A 14,915-nucleotide genomic window follows, 5' to 3' on the forward strand; every position below is an offset into this window, starting at 1 on the left:
ATGCTGATAGCTGCTGCAGATGCTGAAGCCGACGCTAATGCTGATGACTCTGTTGACAGGCGCCTCACGTAATGATCTTGTGTTCATGCCTAGAGCTGAGGGCGGTTCAAGTGGAGCCAACCCAGGAGCTCGTGAACCTATCCAGGAAGATTCCAGAAGTCATGTTGGCGAGTAGGGCACCGGGAACAGTGACCAAGTATTTGTCGACATTTCAGCCCTGGCAAGAGTGGGCTAGCAGTCAAGAGATCCCGAGCGTACCAGCCGAGTCTTGGCACATATGTTTGTATGTCGTGAAGCTGGTCCAGGAGGCACGGACAGCGTCACCAATAACATCCGCTATTTGCGCGTTGGCCTGGTCGCACAAGGTGCGAGGCCTACCGGACCCCACAGACAACGCACAGGTTCGGAACCTAGTCCAGGCCTCCAAACGACTGCTGGCGGCGCCGAAGAACCGCAAGAAGCCGATGACGAAGCAGATGCTAAACCTTTTTTCGATATTTTGGCTATGTCTGCCACCTTCTGCTGCTTACTGCGGCAATGTCGCTCCGAAGCATTTCAAAAGGCGTTTTGCCTTTTTTGCATCACGTTGGCATCATTACAAGGTGATAAACTCAGGCTTCACAAAACACCTTTCCAGTAGAGATTGTCAGAAACTCTTGAGGAAACTCCGTAACTCTAGCGGCAGGGCTGATAAGCACCACCATCGTAGATTATCCTTGACTCACTCTTGTCCTAGTTTGCGTTGACTTTCAGATCCGCTCAAATGATCTTCAGCGCGATATTCCCGCTCCTTTCGATTTTTGAATTTTTTCTGGTTCAATTTCAGCCCACTGTTCCGACTCTGCCACATTTTCAGGCATTTTGGCCCATTTCATAAGACTTGTCGCCATCCCAACTACCTCCGTCATCATCCATACCTGATCGCTCCCGCTAAATCACGTCACTAGAACTAAAGTGGAAGGAAGATATACTAAGGTGACTAATATCACTTTTTTTCACTCAAAATAGCCATAATTTTGTACGGTGATGTTAACCGTTTTACAGTGGGAGTCAAACCTAGAAGGTATTGTAATAGTACCTACTGCAGTGGTAGCTGACTAGCTTGCAAGAATACTGTACTCTGTAGCATTTTGACCAGCGCAACAACACAATCACAGTCATCATTGTTGCCAGATTTTCGCCTAGTATTGGATAAGCATACCATATTGAACCATGTTGAACCATGTTGAACCATGTTGAACCATGTTGAACCATGTTGAACCATGTTGACCTACAGGTACATACATGTTTTTCGATTTTGACAGCATGTTACAAGGCGAGGACGCGTAGTGCTCCTGACTACAACCATAACCCGGTTGGCAAAGTCCCGGTCTTACGACCATCTGAACCGTAACATGCTGTCAAAATCGAAAAACATGTTAAACTACCAAGCAAGGCTTCTGTATATAGTAGGTACATACATGTACATCAAGCATGTAGAGTGTAGGAGTGCTGGATATAGCTAGATTTTTTTGTTGATATACATTAGAAATTTATTACTCAAATTTTGAAGATCAAAAGGAAAGCTTTGCAATAATAACAACAATAAAACGTAGCCTGTAGAATGTAAAAAGTCACTGAGTAAAGTTTAATTCAATATCCATGTCCAGTATTTATAATAAAAATAATCTGCTGCAATTTATAGATTCTCACATGCGAGCAACCTGGGCCTCAGCAACAACCAGCTCAGCAGACTCCGGATGCCGAACCGATCGCTCACGGAAAAGACCCCGTGAACCCCGCAAACACATGATGCATGATCGCAACAGGGCAAATGAGAGACGGCATCTGATGTAAGATATTACGTGGGAGTACTGCTCCTTCCTCCTTTCCGCTCTCAATAACGCGATTCGGCGATAGAGTGATGTCGCCGCTCTTCCCATGCCACCACTTGCCGACAGCACAACAGGCATGAACGTCGCATGCTCCACCTCTCTCACTCTCTCTCTTCATAACATCGTCGCTTTTCTTTTTCATGGCGCCGATAGACAGTGGTGTGTGGTGCAGATCGATTTGAGCGTGCATGAGGATTAAAAACCCGTATATCAAGTAAAGTACGCTCAAAACGACTGCCCCACAAGCCACTGACCGCTACATCAAGCCGCGCATGCTCCTCCACAATAGCAGACCTGCATCTCATTCTCTCTCCAGTGAGTGGCTGCAGCTGTGGCTCAATGGAGACATTGTGACAGGTCTCTTCAAGGAGAGAGGCTGTCACATCCCGGATCTCATAATGGCGGATAATGGTAAACCCACCAAGGGGACATGACAAGGCATGGTCAATACCATTGTCCCGTCCACAAGAGCAATGACCGCTTCTAGCCAGCTGCCGACTCTGGAATGGCCTGCCCGACTGTATGAAGTCCATACTATCTGTCCGTGAATTCAAACGCATGCTACGCGTATTCTACTTCGGTTAAATGTAATGGCTTTCGTAACCTGCTGATGAGACTCGATAGAAGCATGCTACGATGACCCGACTTGTAAATTTGAGATCCATTTTTTTCTGCTCGTCTTGACCCTGCCTCCCCTCATTGCTACTTCCGTTTTCGTATTTTTATTTTCATTTATTTTCTCTTCATTTCTGACTCTTCTTACTGGTTGTCATCGCTTTCATAATATTGGGCAGAACTGCCCGTTTGCCATGCGATGTAAAATAAATAAACAACAACAACAACAACAACAACAACAACAATGAGTTGGTAACCTCGGCGGCATCCAACCATAACGGAGGCACAAGCCGTCCATGAACTCAGCTTTGCTCAGTGAAAACCATACTTTTTCAATGGACGGCAAGTCAGCCAACTCGAGGCGCCAGGTTCACGGGCGAGGACAATGGTGTGTCGCAAGGCGTCCGACGCATCATTGCTAATAGATGGGAACAGATGGAGACCATGATTCATAATGTTGCTGGAGACACCACGCCTCACAGGGCTGCGGACTACACCACCAGTTTTGGCTAGTCTGTTAGTTCAGTAGTCGGCATCAAAAGCACCCATAATGCCAGTTTGCTGCAATTATGCCACTTTTATGCTCGGCAGTGCTAGTTTACTAAAACCAGCATATAATTCTACTGATAATGGTAGCATTAGCCGCCGATGCGTAGCAGTGAAACCTGTCGAACACGACCGCATAAGGGAACTTCAAAATGTGGTCTCTGTCACCAGGTGGTCGCCTTGTCCAGGGTCAATTGACTGGAAATAGCACCCATTGGTCCTGGTTGCAGTGCTCTTCTAGAACAGGTGGTCGCCTTGACAGGTTTTACTGCATTCCATTCTCATTAGACCTACGCATGCAGCCCACGCATCTCGTTAAGAAAGTAGCTATCGAGGGTAATATTGGTAAGCATGACTCTCTCATATTGATCTAGCATTACTGATTTTTCTCTACCCTCAGTTCTTTGTCTGAGTTATACTCTTTCCAATTTGGTACAACTATTCTGCTGTCTAGGAGCCTGGAAAGCACCTTTCCTTAGCATCCTTCAAAGCAACATCAACTTCAGGGCTGTGCCAGAACCTATTGCAGACTGGCAGAATGTGGCTTCAGAGTAGTTGAGTTGATTCATATCAAGTTTGAGCAGCATTGTCGAAAATATGACCATAATAATATATGTTTGCATTGTACTGAATGAAATGACAATGCAATGTACATGTAGTAAAGGTTGGCACATGATTCTGCACAACACAGCCAGCGAGAAAGTGAAAAGCGAGCATTCAAATTAGCATTATATGCTGATATATCAAGCAGCGCTCAAAGCATTATTAGTAATAATAATCAAGCATTAGGCGAAGATGCCCAAATAAGTGAGCCAGCAGATAGCTGAAATAGGGCATGACGCAAAACCACTTGGGGCCGTCAGGTTAATTTTCCTGGACCGAGCCAGCCGGGAAAAAACCCTCGCGCCGACGGACGCAGTAGAGAGGGAAAAAACCGGGTGTATATCCCCAATGGCGATTAGGCATGAAGTAGGCATGGCAAATGGTGAGCACACTGCGTAATGTGGAAATACACAACAGTTCTCTTAGTCTAAATCATCAGCTCCGCTTCCAGGAGTAGATCTTCGCTGTTGACTGTTTCGTCAAGGTCTGGCTTATTCAAGTCGACGTAGGTTACGTCACCAACAAATTCTCTCATCGCTTTCTCAAATGCATCGTCATCAAGCAGGTCGATGTCATCGAGCCTAGAACAGTCAAAAGAATAAGAAGTTATCTACAGCCGGTAAGACAATACGAAGGGACATTCATATACTGCTAGGGAATGTCTTGGATGTGATATACTCAAACCACAATGTTGTAACTGCAGTAGTAATAACTGCATCACTCATGTTTATAATTAAATCCCAAAAATGACGGAATATTGAAAGAAAAATTACGTCTAGCATGGGACTCGGGTAGACTGAAATTTTCACACCCATAGGAACTCAATCACCCTGGAGGATCAAAGTGCAGATGCAGCTTCTAAAGCGGTCGGAGATGAGTAGTTCAGAACTTCCATACAGTTGCCTATAAAATACGGAAAATTCAATCCACTGCATCCATGCAAATTCGTTTCGCGCCATGAATCAAAAAATGTGCAGTGTGAAAACTCGCACACATTAACGCACGACATGTAAGGCACAGTGTGATGAGAACTAGCCCGTAACAAGCACTTACCAATCAAATTCAGACTTGGCATCGGACTTCATAGTAGTAGTATCAGCAGTGGAAGTAACTTCACTTCCTTCACTTTGGGACACCTTCGTAGTGGCTGGGCTTTCCTTCTTAGCTGAATAGTACAGATGAAGAAGCAAGCATTTATTATTAATTAATATATTTACAACGGATCAATCCAGATTATAGCATCCCATTAGCCATAGAATGCTGGAACATACATATCATACACGCAAGATCACCTACTACCAACCCCTACGTCAGGAATAATGCTAACTATTTGCAAAGCCCTTAAACTGTATTGTAGCACACTGCAGCGGTGTTGAAGCAAATGGTCTTTCCACACGACAAGGAAGCAGAACTCACTATCCACATGTAACGAGAGGTTTAGCAGATATCCCAAAGACCATACAGTAAATGCCCAGCCAGGCCAGACAAATAAACAACAAGAGAAAGGTATCGCTTAAGAAAAGGCACAGGAAAGGACAACAGATCGAAAGTAATGTCTTCAAAAACATTTATAATACCAGCATCAGCAATGCAACTTACCGGAAGAATGACTGCTGAGTCTTGTTATCTTAGCAGGTGGTGTCGCTGGAGTGGAACTCTTGGTAGGTGCAGTACTCAGTACTGGACTGCATACATTCTTGCTTGCTGAACTGGAAACTACTGATGGTGATTCCTTGCTGGTTGAATCGGCCGGTCTTCTTTGACAGGTGTCTTCTGCAGATACAGTGCTGTCACTAATGGTCGCGTGATGCTTGCGTTTCTCAGCAAGGATTTCATCTAAAGACTTGATGCGAAGACCAGCAGCGGTGGACGGTTGTGGAGACACTGGAACAGCAACAGGCTATGGAGCAGTCAGAAGAATGGAGACAGAAAGAGAGAGAGAAAGAGATAGAGAGAGAGAAAAAGAGAAACTTAAAACATCTGAGAGGCCTTGCATCGGCTGATTATTTAAGACCGTGCAACATGTAAACCAGCTGCAGGACATAATTATTACGAAGCACTTTAAAGCAGTGAATAAAGTTGTAATAGCTATGAAAAGTATGAATGCCGCAGACATCACCAGGCAACATGACATTTTGTTCAAGATTTGGTTTTGTGTGTTTCCAAAATCGATTTTCACGCTCCGCTCCACCTTGAACAAATTGTCATGTTGCCTGGTGATGTCTGCGGCATTCATACTTTCCATAGCTATTATTAAACCTTTATCTCCACGTAGATTATTAATAAAGTTGTAAGTTATTTATACACATAACTGGCGCAAAGAGCGGATGGCACCTTTGCGGAACAGCTCGACAACAAAAAAATGAAGAAAGCAAGCCATGCACAAATAGTGGTGCACATTTAAGCTTCACGTTCAAATTCGGTGCAAATTTTGGTCTTCTAATGTTGTGCACTGCAGTTGTCAGTAGCATTGGTGGTACTGCAATTCTTACAGAGCTACAAACCACCGGCGAGAAGAAAAACAACTTGACATCATTTTGAGGTCCAATAAGCCCCCAAATCAGCCACACATCGAGATGAAGAGATGCACACACGTTTACCCAGGAACTCAAGAACGCAAAATAAAATATTGCAAAGTAACCGCCAGTGAGGTTGAAGTTCTGCAACTAAAGGATAACGGGTGAAACGGTGGGGATCCTCAAAGGACACCGCCAAAGTCGTCAACAAATAGAATGGCATATGAATCTGTCAACTGTCAGCACCAGGACAGCACCAGGACATACATATCCTTGCATGTGTCCTTCAGAAAGAAAGGATTAGAAAGTTGTGCTCTAGATTCACGTCTGCAAAAATGAAAAATTTCCTTTTCGTAAATGAAAGCAATGCCACTAAAACTTTTAAGAAGCAAGCATATTGGTGCATGCATGCGCTGACAGTTACAGACAGCCAGACAGACACAGACAGACACACATGACACACAGTTACACTCTGTCACACACACATACACACACACATACAAACACACGCACACACACACATACACACACAATCACACACACACACATATACACACACACACACACACGCACACACACGAACGCACACACAACTCATTGATTGATATACCAATGGATGTACATGGATACAGTACCTCAGGCCTGCGTCGTTTGGCTAACGGCTTTGTTTGGACTTCTTGCTGAACAGATGCTGTCCTTTTCTTGGGTAACAAAGGACCTGGACCACGCCTTGCAGTTTCAGATCTATGCTGTTGATTTAGCTGATCGCGAGCATGAACCCAATGGTATCGGCTCATTGCTCGAGTTGCTCTTCTCATATCCATTCTGGAGTCAGCGGCAGTTGAGTCGGTGGCAACCCCTTGTGTTCGGGCGTGTCGCAGTCTTTTTTGAGATTTGCCAATAGTCCGGATGGTGGGGCTGCGCTGTGCACTGCTATCATCAGGTATGGTTATCAGCAACTTGAAATCAGGTGAAAGCACCTGCGCTGGTCCACCTGAAGAGTAGATAGGACAGTAAGGGTTAGCATCAATTATGCCTTTGATGGATTGTCTTGATGCTTGGCAAGCAGTGTGGATACGCCACATCCAGCAACATTGCGCTCACCACGAGCAAGAGTACGCAAGTAACCGGTAATACGCAACTCCCGCAGCCCTTTCCGTACCAAGGACGTGTAACATGTTTGTTTGATTATCCTAATTTTTCAGGTGAAATGGGCCTTCTTGCTTCATACAACTTAAAGCAGTGTTGCAGCCATTTTGAGGTGCAGATTTCTATAGACTCAAAAAAAGCACCTCATACACACGCTATCATTGGTAAAAGGGCTAGGTACAGTCTTACAGCAAACAGCAAATTCTTACCTTCGACTGGATTTCCTTGGGGTGCGGTCGTAGTGGGTTGAACTTGGCCAGTTTGCAGAGGCGCATCAGGACGGGGCTTCAAATGCTTGAATGGGCAGAACGGCTTGGTACACCCCACTCGCTGAGACTCCCAGTAGCATGGCATGCTGCCACGGTCTTTCTGCAACACAGTCACCAAGACCACATCGAAAACAAAGAAACTCAGCATGCATCACCGTGCACTAGGCTTTCCTCAAATTAGCGCGTTTTTACAGCCTGGTCAGCTTTTCTCTCAGCTCGAAAATACATCACATTCGGCTGAAAAATCAGCTGATTGTTTGAATATTGAACGTCGTGTGAAACAACTTGTTTTGTAGTCAACTAGTCCATCACAATGCCATACAGGAGGAGAACTGTAGGAGTTTGGCTTTCGACTTGTACAATTCGTTTTCGCAAAGCTTCCCGTTTCTTTACGTATCTTCGATATTTATGACCCACCCAAGTTGGGTGGTGTGCTGCTTTGCTGCTTCGAATTGTAGTTAGACCTCTTTGTCAAATATCGTACTGGTCTCGTCATCGTCCAGTAACAATTGACATTCTTTGTTCCGTTGGGACTGTGGCTTTTGCTCGTTTTCGTTGCGCTTGCCTTCCCCTCTTTGGTCTTTTCATAACCTTGAACCTTCCAAGTTGGAAGGCTGTCGGTTAGCGCTACTGAAATGTGTTGAAGCTAGGTGTCAGGACGTCGAATGTCTCAGTACTCTTGTCAGTTTTGTGCCTAGATATTGCACTTTCTGACTGTATTATAGTATCCAGTTACAGTGATGAAGAGTTACTCTTAACTCGTATCCATAATGTCCTTTTCCTTTCTATTTTTATTTATCGCTCAACACCCGAGTTTCAAATAATAATAATAATAATAATAATTCAAAGGATCAGTTGGGGAAGTTAACTGCCTGAAAAGAGAAACAAATCGCGAGACCCACCAGGACTCCAACCCGGGACCTTGTTTGTCATTAGCCATGCTCTAACCACTGAGCTATGGGACCGGGCAGAACCTAGAAAGCCCTGGCAAGTTTTTCACTCCAAAGGCAGCTCACACCACGTGCCACACATACTGATCGCACTTGGATCTTTCTCCCTCTCCATGGCCCAGGGGACCAACCACGGTCAGTTTCTGGACCCTACCAGAAAAAAAGGCAAGAGAGTGTGCAGGCAAAGCAACCACACACGCTTGCTTTACTTACATGTATTCCCATGTGGCGACGTGCACAATTCGGAACAATACAGCTTCCTTTGGCCCAATCTTGACAGACGTCTTCCTTGCCAAGTGCAGGGGCACTGTGCCGGAATGGACAAGCGGGTCCCTTCTTGCAGCTCGAGTAGTAGAAGAAGTAGCAATCATTACCGACTTGAGCCATCTGTTGTTCAAACATTATTTGTTGAAAAGAAACACAACAAATTCAACGCCAACATTATAAAAAAGGGGCGCAAGATGGAACGGTCGATATAAGTTTTGTGGCCTCATGACTCCGGTTTGGGCAAAGATATTCCTTTCAGCGGTACCTGTATCCAGTCATGTTATTTGTTCGTTATATTATTTCCAATTTTATGGCTCACCACGACCATGCAAAATTCAATAAGTATCGACCTCCATTTTGAAAATATGGCGAAGCCCCCGAAACAGGAGTTTGTGCAGTCATAGCGGCTACGCACCCTAGTTCATGCTGATCGATGTACACGATGTACAGCTGAGTCCTAAATTACTGGTATTGTACGACTCCCTGGTCAGGTCTGCACAGCGAAAGGCTAGAGCCAACGCAAATCTTATTGTTTGATGCCGGCAAAGACACGCGGAGAAGACGTCCTTTCTGCAAGCCACCTTGGTCATTTTTCTCAACCCGCTGGTGCATGTCGACCAAGATATGTCCTTGAGGTACTGGTGAACTGGGTTCCTGGCATCAACAAGAATTCACCGCGCCTAGCTAACCAATGTTGTCGGTAGAACTCAGCGTTTCCTGATCACGGCTCGACACACTCTTTTCTGTTTGGCCTCGCAGCTTTCACCCTGCGAGTGTGCAGTTTCCTGGCCACAACTGAATTCCTTAGTCATGACCATGATGACAAGTGACTGGTATGATCTCTGATGGACCTAAGTCATTAGCTTGAGTCAACACGAAGGTAAACTGTTCACTTGGAACGCTAGCTGCTTTCTCAGTCCTTTCTTGTTGCACTAGCAGATATGCGTACGAGAGGACCCAAGCAGACAGTACTAGATATTGGGACAAGGGATAGGTGGTCTCCGGTCCGTGATGGACAATGAGAGCTCTGATACAGAGGGGCAAAGAGAGAGAAAGAGAGTAAAAGTGAGAGAGAGAGACAGAGAGACAGAGAGACAGAGACATAGCGACATAAGCAGAGACACAGAGAGTGACAGGGAGACCGAGAGCGAGACAGAGAGAGGGAGATACAAAGGGGGAGAGAGAGAGAGAGAGGGAAAAAAGAAAGAGATAACAAGAGAGAGAGAGAGTTAGAAAGAGCTAGAGAGAGAAAGAAAGAGAAAGAGTCAGAAAGAAAGGCGGAGAGGGAAATAGAGAGAGAGAGAGAATCGGAAGGAAGGGGGAGAGAGAGTATCGAAAAAGAGGAGAGAGAGAATGAGGGAGAGAGAGAGCGTGAGAGAGCGAGAGATAGAGAGAGAGAGAGAGTAGCAGAGAGAGAGAAAGACAGAGCGAGAGAAAGGGGGGGGGGGGAGAAAGAGAGAGAGAGAGGATTAGAGAGAGAGAAACTCATAGGGAGAATAATAGTGAGAGAGGGAGTGTATAATAAAGAGTGAAAGGCTAAGGGGAACCGAGAGAAAGACAGAGCGGAAGGCAGAGAGAGAGAGAAAGAGGACAAGGGGTACAGATAGAGATATAGGACAAACAGCTTGAAAGAAGGAAGACAGACACACAGATACTTACAGTAAATTTCACAATTCGCGGCCGACTTCACACCGAGAATCGAATAATCCCAACTCTTCTGCAAGGACGATACTTAGCAAGGCGCTAGAGGGATCTACACAGAGAGAACCTGATTCTGATATCTTTTGGAAGACGCAAATTACTCAGGCAAGCAAATAATCAATCTCTGATGGGAAGCAAGGTGTTTGAGGGACGACGCTAGAAAACCAACCGGTGACAGACACTGATCCTGGAGAACTAGTTGGAGACTGTAGCAAAGCTAGGGTTTATATATACATGTACCTACGCTACGTGACGTCACATTGCGGCTGGTGGTTGGCAGTACAGTCGTTGGCGTGTGGTATAACTGTAAGGGCGCTCCGCTATGACACTAGACTGGGGCTTCAATGTGAAGGACCCCACGATAGGTGGTCTGCCTTTGGGTCATCCTAGTTACGTGTAGAAGAGGTCGTAGGCGTATAATACTAAAAAAAAAGAGGAACATGTAAGCATTAGGTCTGCACTCAGATGTACAGCCAAGGTTAATTTAAAAATCAATAAAAAGGACCAAGGAACTACAAGTGCCTCAGTTGACTGGATGTGTGTATTTGCGTTGGTACTTTCGACCTAAAACTTACCTTTGTTAATTTTATTATTGTTATTATTATTATATCCCCTTGAGCGCGGATTACTTGTACTTGTACAAGTACTTGTGGATCATTCGTTGTAATGCGTGGTGCTCTGTGCCGTGTATAAGATAGCTCTATTTGAATCATTATTGAGCACTCTGATAATTTACAGAGCCGGTGCACTCTAATGATTAATTGATGTGGAAAGCCAACGTGATTTTTTGGCTTGCGCGGCTTGAGGAAGCCCTATAGGTAATCAGGGGTTATAGTTGTGTGGAAAAGCGTCGATTACATGTAGATGGGGGCGTCGCACGTGCTCCAAAATGCCAGCTTGAACAATCAGCAGTCAGCATTTCGTCTCATTTTTGCTCGAAGTAGGGGGTGTTTGAAGGCGTTATAGCAGCACTTCAGTAAGGTTCTACGAGGCTGGGACTTGGCCCAGGCACAGATGACAGGTGTTCCAAAAGATTTACCGAAACAAATTTTCATTACTCACACGGGTATGCCAGAGCATATGCGTAAACTTCGACATGTAGCTAAGCCATGCACCAATACAAGCTACAGTACTGGCAACTGAAATCCGACCACCTAGCGTCTCGTACGAATCGCTAACGCGGCTAGCATACCGATAGGGGGGTCGTATATCAGTTGTGTAGTACGGCGATGTTCCACTACAGCCAGAGTCCTCAACGCAATGAAGTGGTTGCAAAAGTGGGAGTGAGTGCATGTGCTAAAATAGACATAACCGCTACCGTAGTTCCGCGCATATAAGCCAGTTTGGGGATAAAATATCCAGTAAAACAAGTTCGTTTTTTAGCCCATGGGCCAATATTCGAATTTTGAAGGTTAACGAAAAAGTACAAGTCCATGCTCATAGTGGGTCTACCATACTCTACTGGTAAACTGCACTGACCTGCTGTACCTTGGTAGGAAGAGTCCACATTGTGAAAAAATCTTGTTGACACGCGAGTTGCATTTGTGTCTGTTTATAAGCCCATGGGCTTATAAACGGAGGTGGGCTTATATCCGGATATGCCCGTGGGTTTATACGCACGGAATTACGGTAAGCCTGAGACGTAAAATAGCCGCTATGTCGTAATGTGTACAAAATACATGTACCGCATGGGTTCTCTGTCATGAATATTACCCGCGCCCTCCACTCAGCTGAACTCTGGATCCGCCGCTGTCACCGGTGGCCTGGCCTTGTCCTGTGACCATGGTGGGCAGTGCAAGTCTGTAGTGTAGGCTGTAGTGTAGGCTGTAGTGTAGGCTGTAGTGTAGGCTGTACGGCTTTGCTTGCGAAACCAATGCGCTCTGCAGAGAGTGTTTGGTCAGCACTAATCGCGAGGAGCTGCTCACAGTCATCTGGATGACAGTGCTATGCTGTCGTCATTGTCCGCTCCAGTCCACGTAGTGCATTACCATGATTACTAATCGGTAGGAGCTGCTCAGTGCTCACATCTGGATGACAGTTCTATGCTGTCGTCATTGTCCGCTCCAGTCCACGTAAAGCAGTACTTTGCACCGCACTGCAATTTGCTGAGCTGCTGACTGCTGTATGTGGGACTCCGTTTATTCAGGTGCCTTGAAACTTATTCTCTTTGTCCTATTATTATTTTCTTTTCTATCATTTCCCCATTATGAGTTCCTAGCAGTGGAACCTCTCGTGCACTAGGCATAGACTTCACCACTTGGCTAAGAGTAAGAGACCTGAAGACTGATTGTGCGAGCCATTAGTTTGAATACACACACACATTAGCAATCCGTGCACATGCTACGAGATTGCCAGTGTATCGATCTTGCAAAAGGAGGCGCTCCTTGGCACAGTTGACATCATCAGGTCAATAACTCAGATGAAATAATAATTACACTCTAATAAGTTACATTGGTTTGCGAATGCCCATGGTTATGGTTGCTGCTATTAGTTGAAGCACCTATTTGCAGAAAATAATAATATTATGCTCGTAATATTAATCACTTGCCAATAACAAAGACAACAATAATACCATCAGCCCCCATTCACCGGTTTTGACGGTGCTTCACTGATGTTGAATGAGAAGAATTATAGTGCTGCCTTCAGTGCTATTGTGTCGCTGAAGGGCTCGATTTCAGATTTGATGACGGTTGCTTTTCAACGGATTTTGTTTTCTGATTTAGCTCTCTTGCTATTACTGTACCTGCCTGTGTTAAGTCTCATTCTCGCAGATTAGTTGTACAATAGATTGTACATGCATCATTGTAGATTTGCTGTTCACAGTATTTCTCTCTTTTTTCTTTCGTTTTTCTCAGTCTTCCTTATTACATTTTCTTCACATGCAACAGCAGTAATCCCCATGGTCTTAAATGACCCGGGATGCTGCATAATACAAACACAAAACCAATAAAGCCACCCCCATAATAATAATACAGTAATAATAATAATATAAGCACATCCGTGAGGCACTACTGGGTGGGTCTTATGACGTACTAGTACAAGTCATCCGCGCTCAAGTCAAGGGGTTAAAAATAATAGTAACAACAATAATAATAAAAATTCTAAGCACTCGCAGACTCCATTGCAGCCACTCACACATTACAGGGTACCTCACTTCAGACTCTCCAACTACGGTCTCTTCGCTGCATAAGTTCACTTCACTTCCAAAATAAATAAATAATACTAGATATATTTAATGGAATGCACCAAATTTTCGGGCATGGCCCATCTTCACGGTGAAAAACCATTCAACTTAAAAGCCAACAAAAACTGAACCGAGTATATATGCTGTGTGGTGCGGTAGTGCTGGAAATGTTTGTATGTGTGGAGGGTAGCAGCAATGGTGAAGTGTGTTGGTAGAAAGGGAAGGAGCGAAGGAGACCAGTGAAGAGCTGTGTCTGTAAGTGTGAATATGTATTAGTGCGGCGTGAAGGGAAAGCACGAGAAGTGTGGTTACCAGCAGCAATGGTGAAGTGTGTTGTTGTGTGTCTTGAGCAGCAGACACCCAGACATACGCTTCACAGTGGAACACACCCAGGAGAATTCCTCGCACACATTCAGCTACCTCGACTTGTCTATCTCTGTGGCGAGTGGTGTTGTGCAATGGGAGTTGTTCGGGTGGTAGCTAACCACGGCGAACTGAATAATAAGGAGAGAAACAAAGAGAGAATTCATGCAGCGAAAAAATCGTAGTTGGAGAGTCTGAAGTGAGGTACCCTGTTATTAATAATAAAAATAACGTTTGAGGTAGGTTTGAGGTCGCAAGTACCCACGCAAACACACACATCCAGTCAAATGAGGCACTTGTAGTTCCTTCGTCCTTTTTACTTATTATATTATCGTTGGCTGTCCATCTGAGTGTAGACCTAACAATTACATGTCCTTCGATTTTAAAGTGATACGCCGGTGACCTCTTCTACACGTAACAACTAGGATGACCCAAAGGCAGACCGCCTATCGTGGGGTCCTTCACATTGAAGCCCAAGTCTAGTGTCATCGCGGAGTGCCCTATACCACACGCTGACGAATCAGCAGGCAATCACCAGCCGCAATGCGACGTCACGTAGCGTAGGTACATGTATAAAAACCCTAGGTTTGCTTCAGTCTCCAGCCAGTTCTGCACGATAAGTTTCTGTCACCGGTTGGTTTTCTAGCATCTTCCTTCAAACACCTTGCTTCCCACCAGAGATTGATTATTTGCGTGCCTGACTGAGTCGCCGTCTCCCAACAGATATCAGAATCAGGTTCTCTCTGTGTAGATCCTTCTAGCGCCTCGCTAAGTATCGTCGTTGCAGAAGAGTTGGGATTATACGATTCTCGGTCTGAAGTCGGACGGGAATTGTGAATTTTACTGTAAGTATCTGTTTGTCTATCTTCCTTCTTTCA

General features: G+C 45.0%; 1 protein-coding gene across 1 annotated transcript in view; it reads right to left on the reverse strand.

Annotated features, from left to right (window-relative positions):
- Positions 1-3,639: 3,639 nt before the first annotated feature.
- LOC135810946 (zinc finger CCCH domain-containing protein 11A-like) overlaps positions 3,640-14,915 on the reverse strand; it is a 56,263-nt gene continuing 44,987 nt past the window's right edge. Inside the window, exons 7-8 of the mRNA XM_065324324.1 lie at positions 4,692-4,803; positions 3,640-4,219 (exon numbers count right to left, since the gene is read on the reverse strand). Coding sequence (XP_065180396.1) covers positions 4,066-4,219; positions 4,692-4,803 — 266 coding nt within the window. The 3' untranslated portion in view covers positions 3,640-4,065. The remainder of the gene's footprint in view (positions 4,220-4,691; positions 4,804-14,915) is intronic.

Source organism: Sycon ciliatum, chromosome 2 (genome assembly GCF_964019385.1).
Source record: "Sycon ciliatum chromosome 2, ocSycCili1.1, whole genome shotgun sequence".
Classification (NCBI taxonomy): Eukaryota; Metazoa; Porifera; class Calcarea; order Leucosolenida; family Sycettidae; genus Sycon; species Sycon ciliatum.